The sequence below is a fragment of the Hyperoodon ampullatus genome (assembly GCF_949752795.1).
Source record: "Hyperoodon ampullatus genome assembly, chromosome: 3".
Classification (NCBI taxonomy): domain Eukaryota; kingdom Metazoa; phylum Chordata; class Mammalia; order Artiodactyla; family Ziphiidae; genus Hyperoodon; species Hyperoodon ampullatus.
In genome coordinates this window covers 56,728,996-56,747,376 of record NC_136916.1, presented here as the reverse complement: position 1 = coordinate 56,747,376, position 18,381 = coordinate 56,728,996, and the positions used below count along the sequence as shown (strand labels likewise).

The 18,381-nt window shown below is 53.8% G+C and overlaps 1 protein-coding gene across 1 annotated transcript in view; it reads right to left on the bottom strand.

Annotated features, from left to right (window-relative positions):
- Positions 1-17,956, bottom strand: part of SMAD6 (SMAD family member 6) — a gene marked incomplete at its 5' end in the record, with an annotated part of 73,993 nt that extends 56,037 nt beyond the window's left edge. The window contains 3 exons of the mRNA XM_079701008.1: positions 5,456-5,533; positions 9,399-9,455; positions 17,134-17,956. Coding sequence (XP_079557134.1) covers positions 5,456-5,533; positions 9,399-9,455; positions 17,134-17,956 — 958 coding nt within the window. The remainder of the gene's footprint in view (positions 1-5,455; positions 5,534-9,398; positions 9,456-17,133) is intronic.
- Between the last annotated feature and the right edge of the window lie 425 nt (positions 17,957-18,381).

The following is an 18,381-nucleotide window of genomic DNA, read 5'->3' as shown; positions in this document are numbered from 1 at the left end:
TTACCCAGGCCTTGGCCTCCTCATGCCTCATCTCCCACTAATGTCAGGTACTTTGCTTCCCAACCCCTCTACCCTCCTTTGGTTTCTCAATATCAGGCTGTTTTCACACTTCCAGGCCTCTGCACTTGATATTCCTTCTACCTGGACCGCATCTCCCACCCCCCAAACCTTGCCTCTTTGGTAGATTCCTATTCATTCTATAATACCCAACTTGGATATCACCTCCTCCAGGGAGTCTTCCTGGGTCACCTCCCCACCATACCAAGAGTCAGTCACTAAGCCCTTCTTTCTCTTTACTGCCTCTTATTCTACTTCTCATTATTACTATTTGTGTCTTCACCTGTCTGTGAGTACCTTGAGGGCAGAGATGATGTAATTTTTATCTCTGTGCTTCCAGCCCAAGCACAGTGCCTGGCACACCATAATGGCCACACCTGCCACATGTGTGCCAAGCCTTGGCTGATTCACTTGGCATCATCTCATTTCACCCTCACTATAAGGTGACACGTTATTTTCATCCTCATTTTACAGGTGAGAAAACCAAGGGTGGGAGTGGTTAAGCAGCTGCCCCAAAGCCCCACAACTAGGAAATGGCAGAGGTGGGACTTGAGCCCAGGGCCCAATGGTGCGCAGCCCATGCTCTTCAGCCCACCTTGCTAGAGAGGCTCAGCACACACTGACGGAGCTGAATTGAGGACCTCGGAGAATGAGGGAGCTCTACGGTCGTTCTGGACCAGGGTCTCTGAGGCGAGCAAGCTTGGGCCCTAGAATCGGGAAGCAGCAGGAAATGATACAGCGCTAACTCACTCCTCTCCTGGCTTCTGTGAGCACTGACACACATCAGACAGCACACAGTTCCACAAAGGGGAACCTCCTCAGGGACCACTGAGAGGAAAAGTGGCAGGTGGGTGGGCAGCATGGACCCATCTAGGTTATGGCCTGGCTCCACCTCCTATGCTTGCTGGGCGGCCCTCAGCGGCTCTCTTAACCTCTCTGAGCCTCTGTTCCCAAACTCTGCCAATCTACAGAATGCACGAATCCTGGAGAATGATCTGTGCCCTTGAGGAGCTTAAGGAGAGTTTGGCTGGTGGAGGAAAGATACCTACATCCAGCTGAGCCCCCAACTCTCCACACTGTCCTGAGTAGCTCCTCTTCTTCCTGGGCCTTCTCTTCAAAGTGAGGGGCTCGCCCTCACTCACACTCTAAAGAAACCAGCATGCTCTAAGGACTGAGATACTGGTACGCACAACCAAAGTCAGACAAAGGGACTGTCTGGTCCCCATGACAGGCAGCTTGCACCACGTCTTGCATACAGTGGGTGCTTAATAAAGCATTTGAATGGTTATCCAATAGGCACTAGAATAGGATACTAGAGGGGAGATACTGGTTCCTACAGAAGTCCGCCCAGTGCTCCACGCTCCAGCCCCACAGCACTGGAGTCAGGCAGGCCTGGCTTCTAAATGCAGCCCATCACCTCGGGCCCTGGTCAACTCCCAGAGCTCACTCAGCACCCAGCACTGAGCCTGGCCTAGCTCCTCCTACCTCATCCAGGGCAAAAAGCTCCTTGTGTCACGCTTATTCTGTTCCTCTAGCCTGGAGCCAAGAGAACCCAGCCCTCAGAGAGGTTGTTCCCATGTGGCCCTTGATCCTGCAATTTCTTTGAATTATCGCATATCCTGCCTTTAATTTGCCAAGAAGAGTTGCCCACCAGCCACTCACACCTCAGTATGAATTTAACCAGCTAATCTTGCTTTCCTCCGCAAACTAAATCAAAATAAAGGGAATGGGGGGTGGGGGTGGAGATGTTGCAGAGAGGAAGAGGATGCCCCTTAGACAGTCAAGGGGCAGCAGTTAGGCCAGGAAACCAGAGTGTCGAGGACCTGAAGTGAAGGCACCCCAAAAAGGGACTTCTAGGCTTTCAATTTTTCCAAATCCCACTGAAGACTCCAGGTGTAAGGGTCTTTACTTAGTGGAAGCTCCATGTTCTGGCCCCCTACTGGGTGATCTTGGTGAAGTCACTTGCCCCGCTGAGCTTCAGTTTTCATGTCTGTTTAGTGGGGATCACATATCGACATTTGGAGCCGACGTAGAGATCAGATGAGAGGGTGTTAAGCATTCAGCAGAAGGCTGAAACAAGACAGTCTCCTGTCCTGCTGCCCCCCACCCTGCCCACCGATGCATCCTCAACTGCCCTGGCTGTGACTAAGCCTCAAAATCCCCCCATTTCCCCTAAAGTGGCCTCAGCAACAGGACGGGAAAGTGAAACAGAGACCTTGGCGCTGGATAAAAATAGCCAGCCTCAGGTCGGGTGCTGGGATTGTCATTGTTCAAAACAAATAAGGGCAGCCTCCGTCCCAGAGCTGCAGACACCCTGCTCCAGCAACCCCCCTCCCAAGACGCTGAGAGAGGCCAGGCTCTCAGGGACAGCGCTGCCCACCCCCGCAGGATGCAGGGAGACAGAGGGGGCTGCGGGTGGTCTCCGGGTGGTCGGCAAGGTTCACCCGGTGGGGACACGGAGAAGCACAGAGCCCTGTGCCTCCTGCCAGGCCCCAGCCCTGTCCCTAGTACTTCAATCAGGACAGGCTGTCCCTGGCCTCCTTTTGATCACTCCACCTTGCCAGGTGTGGCTCAGGGAGGAGGATGGGGATCCTCGCTGTGGAAGGCTGCGCAGTCACACCGTTCAGTCTCCCACCCCAAGCCTGCCGCTTACGGTTTGGGAATTTGGGCAGCTGGCCTGGCCATGAGCCTCCGTTTCCTCACCTCTGAAACAGGGGGAATCAAATGTGTCTCACTGGGTTGTGATAAGGAGTCAGCGAGATGAAGAATGACCAGCAGTCAGCAAAGTGCTTAGTAGTGAATGTCAACGTTAAATAAATAAATGTCAGCATCAGCATCCTCACGATCTGTCCTTGAGCATCAAACGCCTGGTCTGTCCCAATGCATTCTACCTGCCTGTGCTCCTCACCTTTCTGACCTCACCTCCTGCCCTGCCTCCCATCTTTGCAGGATGAGTCTTGCTTCACCATCCACTGAGACAGCTCTGGGCCTTCTTCTCACCCTGTAGGGCCTCCCTCCCTGAGCCTGTCCTCCAAGGTGACAGCCACACACAGCCCCAGCTCTACATGCATCCAGGAGGCAGGGGCAGGGCCAAGCCATCGGTCCTGGGATCCCCACGGCACAAGTAAGCTAGAAAAGCTGAACTGTGAGTCCGCAGAGTGGGAGGAGACCCACGCCATCCCTGGGAGGGGCCTGGATGACTACAATGGGGAATGCCTACCAAGACCACCTGCAACCCAGACCAATCAACCCCCAAAAGGAAATCCCAAACTTCCTCCCCAGTTCCTTCAGTCCCTTAGAATCCCAAGGCAATGGATGCCAGATTTTCTCATGAGAGCCATGCAATCCTCATCCACGGTAAAGAGCATCACATCAGGGCCTTCTCACCAGTCAGTATCACCCAGATAGCTGGGTGGGAATCCCAAACACAGGCCCACTGGGCCCCAAAGGCAGCCCAACCTAATGGCCTCAGGGTCTCCGGAGACCTTCCAGCCTCCAGAGGGTGCTCTCTCCTGGGAACCAGATGTAGGGAGGGGCCTCCTGCAGGTGCTCTGGGGTCTGCTCTTTCCAGCCTGTGTCACACACCAGGCCAGCTCCGAGATGACAGAGATCAAAAGAGATCACACCTGAGAACATACCATGAACCTGTAAGGCACCTCCACACACAGCAGTTTCCGCCATTAACAATGAGGGGAAGGGATGATGAAAAACTACCCATCTGTCTATACAACCAACGCCAGCGCAATCCATCTAAATTAAATACGCTCTGGCGGTTGGCAGGGACATGGAATCATGCATTTAGAAATACTTTTAAGCCTCTTGCTTCAAAATTATATGTGGCTTCCAACCACACAGGCACAGAGGAAGAAGAATGGATTAAAACGTCCACTTCTTGTGTTCATCTGGTTAGGTCTTTCAGGGAAAGACATTTTAACAAGTAGGGCCAAAAGGCAGGGATGAAAACAAAGTGGGCCAATGAGAGGGGCCACCAGAGGCCAGAAGGCAAGTGGGACCCAAAAGACCTAGACCCCAGTACCAGCTGCGCCATAAGCTCTACTGTACCCCTGGGCAAGTCACCTCCTGCTCTGGTTTCTATTTTCTCTATCTTCGAAACAGACATACTCTTGTGATCTCCCACGGCTGTGATGGAACATGGAACGGATGGGGAAGGGCTCTGGACACGGGGACTGGACAGGCAGCCCTGAGCAGCCAACACTGGGACACCCGTAGAGTCGTGGGGAGAGTACAGCAGGAATGACAGAGCTTCATGCGAAGTAAGTTCACTGGAGGTACATCCAGCCCTTGCAGAGAAGTGGGGGACAGAACAGTGGTCAGAAGCACAGTGACATGGTGGCAAATGGCTCTGCTCCTACGTGATCCTGGGCAAGTCATTTTACTGCTGTTCTGAGATGATGATTCTAAAGGGGGCCGAGTATAGGATGTGGCCCAAAGTAAACACTCAATAGATAGCTACAATGACTGTTGTTGCCATTATGACAGGGTGTGGGGTCCAGGGAGGACAGCTCAGATGCAGGCAAACAGAGGCCTTCTCAAAGAGATCCAGCCATGCCTGCTGGGGAAGCATCTCCCTCCCGAGGGGCTGTCACCCAACGCAGCACAGAGCCAGGCCACAAGCCCCAGCTGTCCTCACAGCACACCCTACCCGCCCGCCATGCTCAAAAAAGGCCCCACAGACCTCGGCACTTGAGCCCCTCCTGGCCCTCGAAGCCCCCGGGTCACCACCAACATGTCATTTCTCAAGGAAAGCTTGATTTAGGTATTCCCCAGAATGTGAGGGTCCCTATGGCCAAGTCTTAAACGTGGGAAGTAGGGGAGGCTCCAAATCAGGGTTCTCTCTGCTTCCTAGCCCAGCACCCAGTGCTCAGGGAGAGACACGGAAAGCAGCAGCCTCTGGAAAACTCCTCGCTTGCTAGATTCTCCCCCATGACCATTCTACCCATTCCATTTCCCCCTCTTCTGACCCTGCGCATCGGTCCTTCCCCAGAGCAGGGACAGTAGGAGAAACCCAAGAAGACAAATGTAAACAAACACGTCCATTTTGCTGCCTCTCAGCAGCCTGGGGAGAGGATCCCTTGCAAAATCAGGATGGAGAACTGGGCTGGGTTTTTATCATGTCCACAAGAGAAAACTGGTCAGAACATGGATTGCCAGGCACCTGAAAAGTTCTCATCCTTAGGCCTCATTCATACAGATTGTTCTTAACCCCAAGAACACCTGTGATGAAGACCCTGGCAGTCTTCTCCTCGAGGGGTGGGAGGCCCAGGGAAAAGAAAAGGAGGGGGGACATCAACAAGACCTCCGTCAGGCCCCTGCCACTGGTCCCCCTCCTATAAAGTTCAACACAATGGCAACATGCAGGGAAGAAAGAAATGCCAACCTGAGAATTCACCCGGAGCCGTGATGAGGGAGTTGGTGGCCTCCGTTTCAGTGTAAGACAATGTGGAATCAGATAGATCTACAGGAGGAAAGAGAAAGAGAACTTAAGTTGGCTATGGGGTGTTCCTCTCTTCTTTCTCAAGGCAGCATGACCCTCACAACTTTCTTCCGCCACTCCCCGTCCCACTATCGCATGAGACCAGGCCAGCCAACCCTGGAACTCTTCTGGAAAATGCTGACTGCTGCAGCCCTGGCACCTGAAAAAGTTCCAATTGCTCTGGCCACAGAAATAACCCAAGTTCAGGGGACCGAGCAAGTAGTAACTTGGAGCCTTCTTGGGTAAGGTTAAATTAAGCCCCTAAACAATTCATAGCTGCTGTACTTAATTACAACCATTAAAATTCTTGAAGTTGTTCCTTCTTGCTTCCTTCCTTCCTTCCTTCCTCCCTCTGGAGCTGGGGAAACTTTGTTTTAACAAGTTACCAGCCATCCTCACTCTGTCCCGCTTACACCCCTCTAATTAAGGGCTCAAGCATTTGCTCCCAGATTAACTTTTTTCTCTCTCCCCTCCCCCACCCTCACATCCAAACCCACTCCCAGAGCAACTTTCAATGTCTAGACTATTTTTTTCTTTTCTTTTTTTTTTTTTAAAGGCGTTCATTGTTGTTTAAATAGTTTTAAGTACCTCACATGGCGTGCGCTATTTGTTTTCCCCTGTCTGCAGTGCACTTAGATGGGGAAGGGAAATTCTTTTGCACGTTTTCTCTTGAACACTGAGCTATTAGCGGGACAAGCGGATGCCTTGGGGGGCAGGCCGACTTGGAAAGTTCTTCCTGGGCCTCTGCCACTGCTACCAGCAACGGGGTGTTGTCCCCGTTAAGGGACACGTCTGTCCAGGAGTTGGAAGGCATGTTCTTTCTGTGAGGCTTGTAGTATCTTTCATCTTCTCACCCAGCACAACCCAGATGTGGCTCGGCTGGTCCCACCTGGCTTAGCAGAGTCACTCCAAGCTGGGGAATCCTGGCACAAAAACCGTTAGCCTAGGCCCTAGCTAGCTAGAATTCCATTCGATCCTGTAGGAATTTTTTCTTTCTACCACGTGGCTTGGGGAGCGGGAAGATGAAACGTTAAACAATTTGGCCTTTTTCTTTCTTTCTTTCTTTCTTTTTCTTTCTCGTTTCCCACTTGCCAGATGCTGACTGGGTGTTCTGGGTTTTATTTTGTTTTTTTGGTTTCATGTGATCACAGTGGCTTAGAAGTGAACTGACTTTTTGTTTATGAAAAACTAACAATGCAAGGAAAAGAAAATAATACAAAAAATAACTCGGACTATTTATCGGGGCCTGAAAAAATTATCTGCTGGTCAAATATGTTTGGAGGAAAATAGGGACAGATGGAAAATCACTTTAAAAGAAGATAATAACCTCAATGCCTAAGTGGGAACCTCTTTGCTTTTCAGACCTAATCTTCCCAAAGTGTTCAGGCCCCAAGTCTTGCTGCCACTATTGTTCGAAGTAGCAACACCCCAGGCTGAACCCTGTTTCTTAGTGAACCGCTGTAGAGCCAACACAGACAGCTTTATGAACGTTCCAGGAGTGGGGGTGATGGGTGTTTTCCATCCTTCGCACCTATAAGTCCCTGCCATGCACTCTCCAAACGTTCACATCTAGTGCTTCTAGTGAGGCCCTACGAGGCTGCTGTAGAAAAAGAACACTCCCAACCTTGGTCACTGCTCGAGCCCCAAGGAGGAACCCCATCTGGAAGCTGGAGCCCCAGGTTCGAGTCCCACCTCCACTCTTACTCAGCAAAATCAGGGGTCACCAGCTTTGCCTGCAAAGGGCCCCGTAGTGAATATTTTCAGCTTTGTGAGCCCTACAATCTCCATTGCAACTATCCACCTCTGCTGCTGTCCTGAGGAAGTGGCCACAGACAGTACAGCTGGGTTCCAGAAGAACTTTGTTATGGACTCTGAAATTTGCATTTCATATAGTTTTCACATGTCACAAAAGACATGCTTCTGCTTTCGGTGGTTTTTTTTTTTTTTTCTTAACCATTTTAAAAAGTAAAAACCATTCTTAGCTCAAGAGCCACACAAAAACAAATGGTGGGCTGTCATTTTCGGACCCTTGAGCTGTATGACCACCAGCAAGTGTCACTTCCTCTTTCTCCGTCGCAGTTGTCCCATTTGTAAAATAACCGGGACACCTGCTGATTTCCAAATGGTCACTTTGCCCCACTGGATGGAGTCCTGATTTTTGTGGCTTTATAACCGGCCGACCCACGATTCCTTGGGGCAATGATCCTTGACATTCAAGCTCAAGTGCTACATTTACTAAGAATGTTTGAGGGTTTTCCTTTTCCTCTACTAGAATGAGGGATCTTCTAAGCGACTAGTGCAATTATGTTAACATAAAAAATGCTGGGCTTCCCTGGTGGCGCAGTGGTTGAGAGTTCACCTGCCGATGCAGGGGACACGGGTCCGTGCCCGGGTCCGGGAAGATCCCACATGCTGCGGAGCGGCTGGGCCCGTGAGCCATGGCTGCTGAGCCTGCGTGTCAGGAGCCTGTGCTCCGCAACGGGAGAGGCCACAACAGTGAGAGGCCCGCGTACCACACACACACAAAAAAAGCTGAGATGGGCCTGGGAGGGAAGGATGGGGAACCGCGGAGCTGAACAGGGGCTGCTCTGGGTTTCCGCCTCAGCCCCACTGCTCATCAGCTGGGCGGTTCTCCCTGACCTTCGGCCTGATTCCTTGTCTACCAAGTGACAGGGTCCCACCAGATGACTGCTCCAGTTCCCCAGAGAACTAAATGAAGCTCCTCCATCCACGGTATGACCGTACTTCAGAAAAAACGAGGAAGTTGCCGCCGTTAAGCCACTGACTCATACACCGTCATGGGACAGCCTCTGTCCTCCTAGACTGAGAAGGACAAACTCCTGAAGGGACCCGGTGGGCACTCCTGTCTCCACAGGGGGACCTGGAAGGAAGACTGGACTGGATGCCTCAGAGTTTATGACACTTAGAAGTGACCTCCCAGATGATGCTGACACACGCTACCGGGAAGAGGCCTTTACCAAAAACAAAACAAAACCCACTTTTTGTGGTCACTGGTGGAATGTGTTAGCATCAGTGCCACACCGTCTGACTTTTAAAGCTCGAGTCCCACGGTCACAAAGTCACTCTCCCGGTACTATTCAGGCCATACTCACCCCACCACTGGGATTCTCCACTGGAGGAACCAGGAGGGCCAGGAAATGAGCCATTTCTACTTTTAAAACCACATGCATCTACCCCAGTGTACGGGCTGCTCATCTAGCCCCAAGGCTTTACAGAAAACACGTTCTACCTCTGAATGGGCCCTGCCAACAAAGACACTACCACTGAGGGGTACCCTCCATGCCAGGGGCTTGGTGTACCAAGACACTTGCTTTCTAAACATTCCAGCTGTTGTTTCTGCCCAGGTGAACTTCTTGGCTTAAAAGACGGGGTGGTGGGGGGACGGACATACAGCTCGTCTCAACAGTGATCGTGCTCAGCCTATGTGTCATAGTGCTAATTAATACACACCAAAGGAGAACCACGTAAGGCTGGGAGGGAAGGAGAGGAAAAGAGACAGAAACATCAACCCACCAGCATCAACAAGATGTTGAAGCTGAAACCCATTCGTCTCCCACAGGCCCATGGTTAAAGGTCACAGAGAGGTTAATGATGAGCGAGGAATTTCAAGACGTAAATAGCCCGCTGCAAAGGCACTGCAAAGGCTGGGTCGGCTCTGGCCCAACTGGGGGTGTGTTTGTAAAACTTCACCCACCACATTTCAAAGGCAACCAGGCTGGTGATCCCTCCCTCCCCTCCTTCTCTGGCCCTTCAGCACTGAGGCAGGGCCCTGTGGGAGCCTGGGAAGGAGGCACCTCCTCAAAGGTCAGAAGGAGGACACACTTACCCAGTGGCTTGTACTCGTCGCGAGGAGACAGCCGAGAGTAGGGGGGTGGCGGTGATTCTGGAAGACAGGAGACAACGTGTCACTGCTGGGATGGGAGAGTTCACACATGGGGGTCCTACATGCTTTTGATTATTGGTTTCCTCAAATAATAAACCCAGCTCCCAGGAACCCAGCACCTCTGCTGCCCCAGTCCCCTAGAACAGCACTGCCCAACAGGGAAAGCCACAAACTTGGGGTACAGACCTTGGCTCAATCCCTGCTCTGTCACCTTTGGCTGTGTGACCTCAGGCAAGTTACCTCACCTCTCTGAGCCTGTTTCCTCGGCTCTAAAATGGGGACAATAATCATAGAGACCTCCCAGGTTTGCCAGGAGGGCAAAAGGAAATAATGTATGTAAAGTGCTCAGGACAGCTCTTGGTACTGCAGAAGATACCTCCACAAACAGTAACTATTATTATTATAATGAGAGAAACAGGGGTACAGGGAAAGTCAAAGCTAAGGTGGCCTGTTAAAATACAGGATGCTCGGCTAAAGCTCAATTTTGGATACACATGGCATAAACTTTTAGCATAAGTATGTCCCTTGCAATATCTGGGACATACTTATACTAAAATATTATGTGTTATTTATCTGAAATTCAAATTTAACAGGGCATTCTGTAATCTTCTTTGCTAAGTTTGGCAACTCTAGTCAGAACTGACTGACTGCAGAGGCCCACATAGACATAGGAGATCCCTTTCAAACAAACTACATTAGAGCAAATGACCTTCAGGGCAAGGAGGAGGACATGATTGGTTGGAACCCAGGAAGCCAAATCCAGCTCCCCGGCTGGGAGACCTTAAACCAGTCACTGCCAGCTCTTGGCCTCAGTCTCCCGCTCTGTAAAGAGAAGGAGTGGAACACACAATCTCCGTGGCCTTCCAGCTCAGACCCTCTGCGATTCTTTATTGTCTATGGTATTTTTCTTTGGGTTTCCTTTCATTTGCCTAAAATACTTGTCCTTAAAAACATATACTTTGTCTTCAGAAGAATTCCTTAGGCCTCTTGCTTTCTGGGAAGTAACAATTTGCTTAACTAAGTAACAATTTGCACGAATGAAATGACCCTTCATTTTCCTTAAAAGAAACTAAAGACCATCAAATCGCAAACTAAAACAAACTCTCAGTGGTAGTAAAGTGGTAATAACTATTATTAGGCAGGTATCAGGAATGACACAAGGGGTAATAAGTGTTTTTCACAATTATAATAAGGCACAATTAGTCGCAGGAGCAGGCAGCTTCACCTCTTCCCCACCCCGGCTTTTCCAGCTAGAAATGAGTTCAACAAAGTGAAGGCGCTGGAGTCTAAAAACAGGGAATCTTTTGTGGACTGGAGTTAGGGAGAAGGAAAATGAATCATGGATTAGCCACTGGGAGCGAAGCAAACATTTGCTGAATGTGTACCCTCTGTCTCTCTCTGTGCTGGGACCTTTCCATTTCATTCACTGTATTTTATTCTTTTGGACCTTAGGTACAGAGTGGTTAATCATGCTCATTGGGTGCCTATTTTCATTTCCTCCTTTCTTAAAAATAAATAAGATGACCATTATCATTCCCATTTCACAGATGAGAAGACTGACTTGCCCACTGTTCCCCAGCCAATCATGGTGGAGCTGGGATTTGAGCCCAGGCCTGACTCTGCTCTACACCCCAATGAGACAGGCAGTCAAGAGGAACCCTATCTTCTACCCCTTCATCCCAGCTGGGTCTGGTACATCATATGCACAGAAAGTGTTCAGTAAACAGATGTGGACAAAGACAATGGTGACAAGGATAATGGTAAAGTTGGGGGCATCAGTGGACAAAAGTGTGGAGAAAGAGGACCTATGGGGCCAAAAGGGTGACCCAAAGGAGACCTCAAACAAGACTCAAGGAGGGGGGCTATTTGCCTTCAGTAGGAGCCCCCTTATCCACCAGTCTTGGAGGGGCTAGAGACCAGACTCTCAGGACAAGAGGCGAAATACAGGTAGGGCTAGTGCTCCACAGGGAAAGAGAATTGAAGCCAGCGCTCCCACTGTACAGAGGAGAAGACTGAGGCCTGAAGAGTAGAAGTGACTCCTCGAGGGCCAGACAGGGAGCTGGTGTAGAAGCAGAACCGGAGGCTAGGTATCCTGACCCCCAGCCTCATGTCCTTTCCACTACCCCACTAACTTATCAGAAGGTCTGCAACTCCTGTGTCCGGGTTCCTCTTGCAAACATCTAATTGGCTGAGGCCCAGGCCATACATAGTAGGGAGCTCTGGACATCTGCCCCCAGATCTGTCCCCCAAAGTGAAACCTGGCAGCAATGGGCTGTGGAAGCTGGAGTCAAGCCACTGTAATCAACCCCAGCATCTCTGCCTGGGGCTGCTTACCTGGGGCCTGTAAAGGGTGGGGGGAGAGCTCATGAAGATCCCCCTCCCTCACAGGAGCCGCCTGGGTCTTGAGTGACACCCACCACCCATGCCCACACCTGGGCTGGGGGCTCTAATGCATGAGTGAGACAGAAAGCATATCTACAGACTTGGGACATCAGACACACCAGCCAGTGAGGAACTGCAAAGCCTTCAGGAGGGACTTAACCAGCACCCACACCCCGCTTTGTTCCAGCAAAACGATCTGCACAGAGATTGGAGGCACATCACCAACTTCCATCCTAGGCAAGTAAAAAAGAGACTGCACCCCAAGACACGGAGATTTAGAATGTCAGAGGTCCCCCCCAACTCAATTTCTTATTTTAACTGATGGGGCAAGTGGGGTTGAGGCAGGTAAAGGGCCCACCCAAGACCACACAGGGAGGCAGGAGATGTTATTCTACTTCAGCTGAACAAAGGGGGAGGCCAGTTCAGGACCACCATCAAGTTACTTTTTAAAAAAGACAACAGAGTTATCATTCACATACCCTAAGATCTACTCTTTTAAAATATACAATGCAATGGTTCTTAGTACATTCAGAGTTGTGAGACCAATACCACCAACTAATTTCAGAACATTTTCATCACCCCAAAAGGAACCCTGCCCCATTCACAGTCAGTCCCTATTCCCCCAACTCCCAAACCTCAGGCAACCACAAATCTACTGTCTATCCTCATGGGTTTGCCTATTCTGGACGTTTCACACAAATGGATTCCTACAACAGAAGGCCTTTTGTGTCTGGCTTCTTTCACTTAGCATACTGGTTTCCAGGCTCTTCCATGCTGTCACTTCTATCGTACTTCATTCTTGTTTATGGCTGAATGATATTCCACTGGGTGGCTATATCACACATTTTGTTTATCCATCTGTCAGCTAATGGACATTCAGACCGTTTCCACCTTTTGGCTCTCAGGAATAACGCTGCTATGAACAATACTGAGGAACCTTTAACTGGCACCTCGGCCTCACTCCAACACATCCACCCTCCCTCCACAGATCTGGGAGGATGGAGCCCCAGGACATGAACTCAGGTAGGACAAAAGGTCAGAAGAGAAAGCGTAGGCTGCCTCCAGGCCCTCTGTCACCACACTCCCGTCTTAGAAGCTATCTTAGTACTTAGAAAAGTTGTGTTGATGTCTAAATAATAACTTACGTGCTCTAAACTTTAAGGGGAGAACTCTTAGAGCCCTGCAGGCCCCTCAGAAAGAAATGATCATAGGCGGGCGGGAGGGAGGAGGGGAGGGAAAGAGAGATCAGAAACTCCAGCCCCCCCAGACAGCCAGCCTCAGGCATCAACTTCAGGAATCTCCTCCAACTTCCTTCATAAGTGAGAGCAGTCAGCCAGGGGCCGAGTGTACCAGAAGGCTAGCGCTCTCAGCCCAATGCAGCTCAGCTTAGCTCAGCAGAGATGAGGCTCTGGTTAGCCCCCAGGGGGTAGTTAGCCTTTCGGGATCTAGACCCTAATTCTAAAGCCAGAAGAGTTCACAACCTCTCCCACTGCCTGGTAACCTTTCAGTTGAAGACATTACCTTCCACCCCTATCTGTACAGCCTAGCATCTTGCTTAGGAAAGGTCCATGCGCCTCCCTGTGCCTCCCAGCTTTCACCCTCCCAAGGGGTGCCCTCCTGGGTGCCTGTCCCCTCCAGCCCCAGGACCTGAAGGCTCAACCCCAAGCCCCAGGGTGGGAGACGCAGAAGAGAAGCTCCTGGTGCTTTAAGGCCGGCAGAGCCTAATTGCCCAGATTCCCCCGGCAGCCAGATAAACAGCGCGGCAGGCTGGCGCCAGCAAGAGGCAAACTGCACATTATCACCCCTTCCTCACCTCCAAGGAGGAGCTCGGAGGAGCAGGGCGGGCAGGGCCGAGGGGCCGCCAGAGGGGCCGCCAGAGGGGCGGGGCGGGGGCTTGGAAGCCCAACTTGAAATTGATCTCATTTCAAAGGGATAATGCCAGGCCAAATAAAAGGAAAACTTTCTAGCCCATTCTAATTCCTATAGTCCTGGCCTGGGAACCCTGTGTTTTCCTAGGCGGCCTCCTCCAGTCGTTTAGAAGTTCTCTCTCGCTCTGTCTCTCTTTCCCTGGCGCAATTTGGATAATAGTAATTTACTGAATATAATTACAGAAAAAAAAAAGTGGTGAAGCAAAGAGCAGGAGATTTATTCCAAAGTTAATGGATACTTTCGGGAGAAAGGAGCTCTATAAACACAAGTTAGAACTGTGATTAAAGTATTTCTCCACATTTCCGTCCACATAGGCACCAAGCTCAGCGAACTGGCTTTTCCAGGGACAGAAAGATACACCAGAGGGAGGGAAAGCTAGGGCCTGACTCCCACGGGAGCGGGAAGCCCAGGGCAGAGCTGGGCACACAGGACCCCACTTTCTGAGACAAGCATGGGGGAGAAGGCGGGCCTGTGTCACCTGGAATCCTCCCAGCAGACCCTCAGAGATTCTGTTCACCACTCCCTCGCTTTACAGATGAGAAAAGAGGCCCAAAGAGGGGAATTGGCCCCAATGCCCCAAAGCAAGTTGAAAGATGGAGCAGGGTTTGCTCTGAACAGCAGGGGGCCGCACTGCCCAGAAAGGGGCCGTCGCACTAGGGATCCCTGTGGGGGCCAGGGGGGCACTGGGGGGCCGGTGGGTGTCCCTCAGTTGGCCCACTGGGTGTTCCAGCGTACTCTCTATGGGTGTACCTGCCCCAGTGCCCCAGCCCTCTCCCCCAGAGCCCGGGAAGGAGCAGTCTCCTTATCAGGACGCGCACGGCTGAGCTCCAGCTATGCACCCGCCCAGCTCCGGGAGCCAGGCTGGCGGCCAGGAGGCGGCGGTGGGGTGGACAGCAAAGGGCTCCCCCAGTCCTCAGTCCTGGCGGCCCAAGCCATCAGGCAGGGGATGGAGCAAGAGGATCAGCCTGGTGCCTACCGGAAACTCTTCCCAGACCACCAGTCCTCCCTACGGCCCCCGGCGTGGCTTGAACGGGCTGTGGGGGGCGGGGCTTGGGCTAACGAAGTAGCAGGAGAACAGGCTCAGTCCCCGCAACAGCGCCTCCTCCTGGGAGGAGAAGAGGAGTCAAGTGCCAATGCTTAGTCTGGAATTTGAGGTGGAGAACGTTTCTAGAGCCGCCCCCACTGACCCACAGAGAGACCGAGAGGTTTCTCCTCAAAGGTCAACTTGTCGATACCGGCAGGGCAGAGCCTAGGACCAGGTCTATGGGTCAGAACCATTCCACTGCAGTTTGCCCATCAACTTAAAACTGCTCAAGGCCACCAAACTCAAACCAAGACCCAAGCTGACTTACCCAAGGAGTACGGGCAGGGTGGGTCCTGCCTGTCTCCAGTTTTCTTTACCCCACCCCTTCCCACCCTCACACCTGAGCCTGCCTGGTACCCTGACTCCCAGCGGGCCCTCTCCTCCTCCCCCTCGACACCCACCTCCCCTTACCCATCCATCCTCCAAGGCCCCGCTCCAGGTTAGAGCTCTGAGGCTCCTAGAGGTGCTCCTGTTACATGCACACCCCACAGTGCTCTGAGAGTTCAGACCCTCTGGCCTGGCCCTGCTTCCCCCATCTCTGTCCCAACTCTCCCCCCGCCGCAACCCGAAGATTCTGTTTCTTAAGGGCATGGATCCTACTCATATTTCCACTCTCCCCACTACAGCACCCAGCATGCTGCCTGGCACAGAGTAAGTGCTCAACAAATACTCGCTAGCAGACTGATGTGGTGAGAGAGAAAATGCCCAGCGGGGCCTTCTAGAAGAGCAGAGGGGCCCCCACCAATTCTCTCCCCCTGAAAACGGGACCAGGGACAGGGCAACCACAAACAGGGCCCTCCTCCTCAGACGCAGGGAGGAGCCAGGGTGGAAGAGGGGAGAAAGCCACTTCCAGGGAAAGCTGTCAGAAAAGGAACAAGGAGCACAGAAAGCCCGCAGAGGGCCACAGGCCAGCGACTGCCCAAAGCCCTTGAGAATCAGGCCTGGAGTTGACCATGCGGGGCGCAGGGCAGCCAGATCAATGCTGCCTCTCCCCACCCCAGGCCCCATCAGTGCTCTCTCTTCAGGAACCACCACTGAGGCACTGTCCTTCCCGTCCTTCCCGTCCTTCCCCTCCAGCCACCACCCCAGACACCAACAAGACACCTGGGACAAATCCGTGCTTCTAGCCCCACCCTCCCCTTCCACGCCGGGAGTCAGGAGACCTGTGTGATCTGACCTTCTTAAATGCCCCCAGGCTGGGTGCTGCCTCTCTCCAGAGGAGCCAGGCCGGAGGAACTCAGAGCCTGCCCAGACCCAACAGTCTATAACCCTCTGAGAGTCCCATCCCTGCAGAAGCCCCAGTACCACCTAAGATGCATACACCCAGAAGATGCTGCAGGCTAAAAATGTGTGATCCCTGCAGTGCAAGGGAAGGGGGCGGTGGGGGTGTGTGTGTGAGGATGCAAGCTTCTGGCCTGCCTGGAGTCTCCTTCTGTCCTCACCTCTGCTACAGCACCCAGGGCCTGCTCAGGTAAGCAGGACTGGGTAGATGGTGTGTGCAGAAAAATCCCAAGAGGACAAAGAAGGGGGGCAGTTCTCAAAAGTACTAAAATATCCAGCTTCCTTCCCTACCTAGACACCTCCAGGACCCTCGGCTCTCTAGAAAAGCTGGGCACAGGATTGAGAATGATGATGACAGAAGGTCCTGGCATTTGACACCCAAGGGATGCTGGCAACAATCAAGAGGCAAAAGGGCAAGAGGGTGATCTCCACTCTGAGAAGGGTTACCCCGCAAAAGCTTTGCTCCAAAGTATAGACAGGAACAAGTGGGACAGTCTACAAACACTTTGGACTCTAGTCATGAATTGCCTACACCCAATTTCACGACATATATCTACCTGGATACGACAAAGCATAATATACCGTAGGTACAGGCACATGCACACAAATGCTACAGGCCGGGGCACGGACTGGGGGTAAATGGGCTTGGGGTGGGGGGGTGGCACTCAAGTCTTTGGCCTTTCCTAGGCCTGCCCTCCTCTTCCACCGTCTGGAAAGCTGGAGCCTGCCTCAGGTCCCTGAAGCTGCACAGAGAAAACTCCAACGCGCACCCTTCTCAGTTTGCCAGAGCCTTAAGATGAAGTTGCCGCGTGCGCCCACATCCCCACTCCCCGGCTCTCCTGCCAGCGTGAGGCGCCTCCACTGGGAGCTCCCACGCTCCAGGGGCACCCGGGGGAGCACCCGCAGCTCCGCCCGCCCGCCAGAGGTGTCAAGGAGAGACAGGAGGGCGCGGAAGGGGGCGGGAGGTGAACCCCGAGGGCCCGCCGGGCGCGGCGCGCTCACCTGGCCCGCAGAGCCGGCTGAAGTGGTAGGGGTTGCAGCACACGGTGGGGCCGTCGGCGGCGGCGGCGAAGCTGTGGCAGCCGCACAGGGGCTTGAGCTCCACGGCGTGCTGCAGGTCGGGCCAGCGGAAGAGGCGGCCGAGCAGCAGCTGCGGCGGCGCGGGCTGGCCGCCCAGGCGGAGGTCGGCGCGCGGCACCAGCACGCAGCCGCCCGGCACGCCGCCGCGGGACTCCACCGCCTCCAGCAGCGTGTCCAGCGAGCGCTCCTTGAGCCGCTTCAGCAGCGAGTACGTGACCGTCTTGAGCTCCTGCTCGAGCAGCAGCAGCCGCGAGCGGGCTTCGCGACTCCGCCCGCCGCCCGTCGGCTCCAGGGCCGCCCCGGCCAGGGGGTCGCCGGCGTCACGGGGCGCGCCGGCGGCGTCCCGCTCCGAGAAGAGACAGCAGGTCACCGTCTCGCAGTCACTTTCGGGCAGCCAGCCCCGGCCTCCCGGCTCCGCCACGTCCAGCGGGGAGCCCCCAGAGCCGGCCCCCGGCTCCGACATGGGCCTCGGGGGGCCCCCTGCGCGCCGGCGCCTCCCAGCGCCCTGGGCGCCTCGCTGTCCCACCGCGTCCCGGGGCCGCCTCAGGGCTACCGGGCGGACTTCGGGGCGGCCGCAGCCTCCGCCTTCTCGTGCCCGCGGGGCCGGCTCAGCTCGGCTGCCCACGCTCCCATCCTCGTCGCCGCCGCCGCCGCCGCCGCCGCCGCCACTACCTTCCTCCCGGTCGGGGACCACACGACTTCGCCAAAGTCGCCGCACCAGCCCCGAGCGTTTGGACCTGAACATACGATATCCTTTGGCGCCGGGGGTGGGGGGGGAGGCGGTCTCCGGTTACCGGGGGTCCGTTTCCTCAGCGAGGCGCCGGCTGCGCGGGCCGCAGCCCCACATGAAGCTCTGCCGCCGGGCGCCGTGCAGACCGCGCACAGCCTGTCGTCGAAGGGGCGCCGCAGGGCTGCAACATGAGGGAGCTCGCCAGGGCGGGACGGCGGGGAACGCGCGCACGCCGAGCCGCAGTCCGCGCTCGGCCCGCGACTACATGGACCCCGGCGCCCGGGCAGCTCAGCAACTCCAGCCCCGGCTCTTTAGAGGGACTGCAGACTGCGCGCCGCCAGCAAGACCCCGCATGGGCCAGAGAGCCTTCAAAAGTTATGGGGCTGGTCCATGAGCACAAAGCGCTCGCGCCGAACCCCCCAAATGTGTCTGGGAAGCCC